The following is a 3,477-nucleotide window of genomic DNA, read 5'->3' on the forward strand; positions in this document are numbered from 1 at the left end:
GGGCAGAGGAGGGCGGAAAGCGGGGGGATGAGAGGGGGACAGATCTGCGGGTGTCGGGTGAGGGCGGAAAGCGGGGGCAGGGGGCGGGCGCCCATCAGTGGCGGATCTCTGGCCATTGGTCTCTCGCGAGCCAGCCAGCCGGCCCGCCCGCCCGCCCGCCCAGGCCCCAGCTCATGCCCAGGGTGCGGGAGGGGAAGGCACCGCAGGAAGATCGCTCCCGCGCGCCCTGCCGGCCGGGAGTGGTGGGCGAGGTCCCCCCGCTTGTCCACCGTGCGGGCCCGGCTCCAGCGCGGAGATCCTAGAACCCCGGTACTCGGGGCCGTCGCGCCTTTAGATCGTAAATTGGGATTCCGCGCTTAATTCACACGCCGGGTGGCAGTTCGCCCGAGCCATATGTTACGGGCCAATATTATTGGCTAGGTTATCCCCGTTCCTTGCGGTTAGCCCAGCAGTGGTGGCCAATCCCCTGCGGGGATGGAAAAAAGCCCACACCCAAGCGCGTTAGCACCCCTGCGGAGGCCATCGCCGCTCGCCCTCCCGGAAAGAGACCGAGGGCCCTACTTCCTCCGGGGGGCAAGCCCACAGGCTGTTCCCTGCGGCGCGGGGCCGGAGAGGTGCCAATCGTTGCGCAATCCAGGCTAGTGTCTCCCAAAGAGCGGCCCTCGTTCTCTTCCCGTGCCGGCCCCCGGTGCGCAGCGCCAATGTGTGCCCGCCAGGTGTTGTCCCCCCCCCCCCCGACGAGACGCCGCGCCGGCGAGGGGGGTCGGCCATATTTCCGTCGGGGCCGGTGCGCAGGGAGTCCCAGAGCCCAGGGGGGGGGGGGGGGGGCCGAGTTGTGTTCGTTGGACGGGCGGGGGGCACCCCTCCTCTAGCGCGCCCGGAACAGCGTCTCTCATCTTGGGAGGGGGGCAAGGTGCGTGGGTGGGTGGTGCGTTGCGGCGTGACCCCCGGAGGGGGGTGTTGCGTCCGCACGGAAGCGCTCTCTCCCCCGTGTTCCTCCTGGGCAGGGGGGAGAGTGGGTTGCGGGGGGGGGGGGGCGCGGACCCCGGCGGTGTGTCTCCCAGCCGCTGCCTGTGGGTGCGGGGGAGGGGCGGGGCGGGGAGCCGCCCGGGGTATATATATGTATTTTGGGCCCCAGGGTGGCGGCCGCATAGCCGCATGCCTGGGTCCCAAACAATATCTCAAATTCGTTTGAGATTTTTTCATCGTTGGTGGTTCGTGTGCCCTTCCTCCATTTTTTTGTCCTCCTGCCCCTCGCCCCCCCCCTGTCATTCGGATGCACCCTCCGGAAACGCACATCCGACCGACTCGCCACGCCGCCGCCGCCGCCGCCGCCTGACACCTCATCCCTCCCCCACCTCTCTCTCGTTCCCTCCCCGCCTCTCTGTTTCGCCCCCCCCCCCGGCCCCGCCCCGACAGTCTTTAAATCCTTAGAGTACCCTCGATCACAGACAAGATGTCGAAGGGAGACGCCAAGGCCAAGAAGGCCATCTATTTCGAGAAGCTCCACAGCCTGCTCGTCAACTACCCGAAGATCTTCATCGTGGAGGCGGACAATGTCGGCTCTCAGCAGATGCACCTGACCCGTCAGTCCCTCCGTGGTGAGGCTGAGATTCTCATGGGTAAGAACACCATGGTCCGCAAGATCATCCGTGAGGCTGTCGACAACAACCCCGACCTGGAGCGCCTGCTGCCGCACATCAACGGCAACATCGGCTTCGTCTTCACCAAGGGCGACCTGAAGGACGTCCGTGCCAAGATCATGGCCCAGCGTGTTGCTGCCCCCGCCCGTGCCGGTGCCATCGCCCAGCAGGACATTTGCCTCGAGCCGCACAACACCGGCCAGGGTCCCGAGAAGACCTCTTTCTTCCAGGCCCTGCGCATCAACACCAAGATTACTCGTGGTACCATTGAGATTCTGAACAAGGTCACCCTTATCGCTGAGGGCGAGAAGGTCGGCCCCTCTGAGGCTGCTCTCCTCAACATGCTTGGCATGTCCCCCTTCACCTACGGTCTGACCGTGCGCACCATCTACGACTCCGGTGCCATGTTCTCCCCGGAGATCCTCGACATCGACGAGGACGTCCTCCTCGGCCACATCCGTGCCGGTATCGCCAACGTCGCTGCCGTTTCTCTGGCCGTCGGTGTGCCCACCAAGGCCTCCGTCACCCACTCCATGGTCAACGGTTTCAAGAACCTGCTCGGTGTTGCCGCCGCCACCGACCTGTCCTTCCCCGCCGCCGAGAAGATCAAGGAGTACCTTGCCGACCCGTCCAAGTTCGCCGTCGCCGCCGCCCCCGTTGCCGCTGCCGCTGCCCCCGCCGCCGCTGCCGCCGCCCCGGTCGAGGAGTCCGACGAGTCCGACGACGATATGGGCTTCGGTCTCTTCGACTAAGCGCGCATCCTCCGCCCTCGGGCCGTGTGTGTCGCGGCTTCGCGCCTTGCCGCCGCTCCTCTCCTCCGTCTCGCCTCCTCCACCTCCCTCCTGCCGCGTGCCCTGCTATTTTGCTGGGCCGCGCATGTGTGCGTGTGTGGTGTGCCGGCGATCGCGGGGGGGCCGGAGCGAGGGATGGCCAATGTCGTCGCCCGGCGGCCCGTGTGGGTGCCCTTACACGCGCGCGCCCGCCTGATGATGGCGTGTGTGCTGTGCGTGGTCGATCGAGAAAGAATCACAAAGCGGCGCCCGGGGTTCTGCTGCTGCTGCGTCTGTGTGCCCCCCCCCCTCCTTCGGAAGGGGCAGGGGCCCGGTGCCGCTGCCGTTGTCCTCCTGTGCACGCTGGCCTTCTGAGTCACTTGCGACACATCAATACAGTTCCCGGATTGTAGCCGTAATTTGCCTTGTCTCTGTCGCCCCCCTCCTCCTCTCGCGCGCGCGCCGCGCCGCCGCTCTTTCCCCTGTGGGGCAACAAGCTGGCAGCGGGGCGGGTCTTTCCCCTTGTGTGTGTGTGTGTGTGCGCGGAGGGAGGCAGGGTTTGCGCACATGTGTGTTGGCACACGCCTCGGCGGCGACGGGCGTGTGTGTGTGTGTGTGTGTGTGTGGGCCCATCATCTGCTCCCCGGCGTGGTTGGGCGGGCCGGGTTGTGCACACCCGTGTGGGGGCGCGCGGAACAGGGCGGCTGGACGAGCATATGCCATGTACTGCGCATGTGGTGGGTGCGGCACAACTGACGGCGCCGGGCACCCCCCCTCTGTGTTCCGACCGACGCGCGACATATTACCCGCAAACTTCGGGGCGTCCTCCCGTTCTCCTCCTCCCCGCGGGGTTCCGATCAACCAGATCCCAATATCACATGGTATATCCCCAAAAAGATCACGCGGAACACACCACATCACCGCCATGCAATCCATCATGCCGCGCACCCTTTTTTTTTTCCACCTTTCTGCCCTCGTCCGCGCGCCCACCCGGGGGAGGAGAGGCGGCGCGGTGCGTGTGCGGGCGGGGGGGGGGGGGCGTCCCGAGTGCATCGCCCCCCTCC

The 3,477-nt window shown here is 66.7% G+C and overlaps 1 protein-coding gene across 1 annotated transcript; it reads left to right on the top strand.

The window, feature by feature from the left end:
• Positions 1-1,456: 1,456 nt before the first annotated feature.
• Positions 1,457-3,010, top strand: H696_02120 (50S ribosomal protein LP0; the record flags this gene model as incomplete). The annotated part of the gene is made up of 1 exon (XM_009496016.1): positions 1,457-3,010. The coding sequence occupies one exon, from the start codon at positions 1,457-1,459 to the stop codon at positions 2,393-2,395; it is 939 nt and encodes a 312-aa protein (XP_009494291.1). The 3' UTR covers positions 2,396-3,010.
• Positions 3,011-3,477: the final 467 nt, after the last annotated feature.

This window comes from Fonticula alba (genome assembly GCF_000388065.1).
Source record: "Fonticula alba strain ATCC 38817 unplaced genomic scaffold supercont2.3, whole genome shotgun sequence".
In the NCBI taxonomy this organism is placed as follows: Eukaryota; order Rotosphaerida; family Fonticulaceae; genus Fonticula; species Fonticula alba.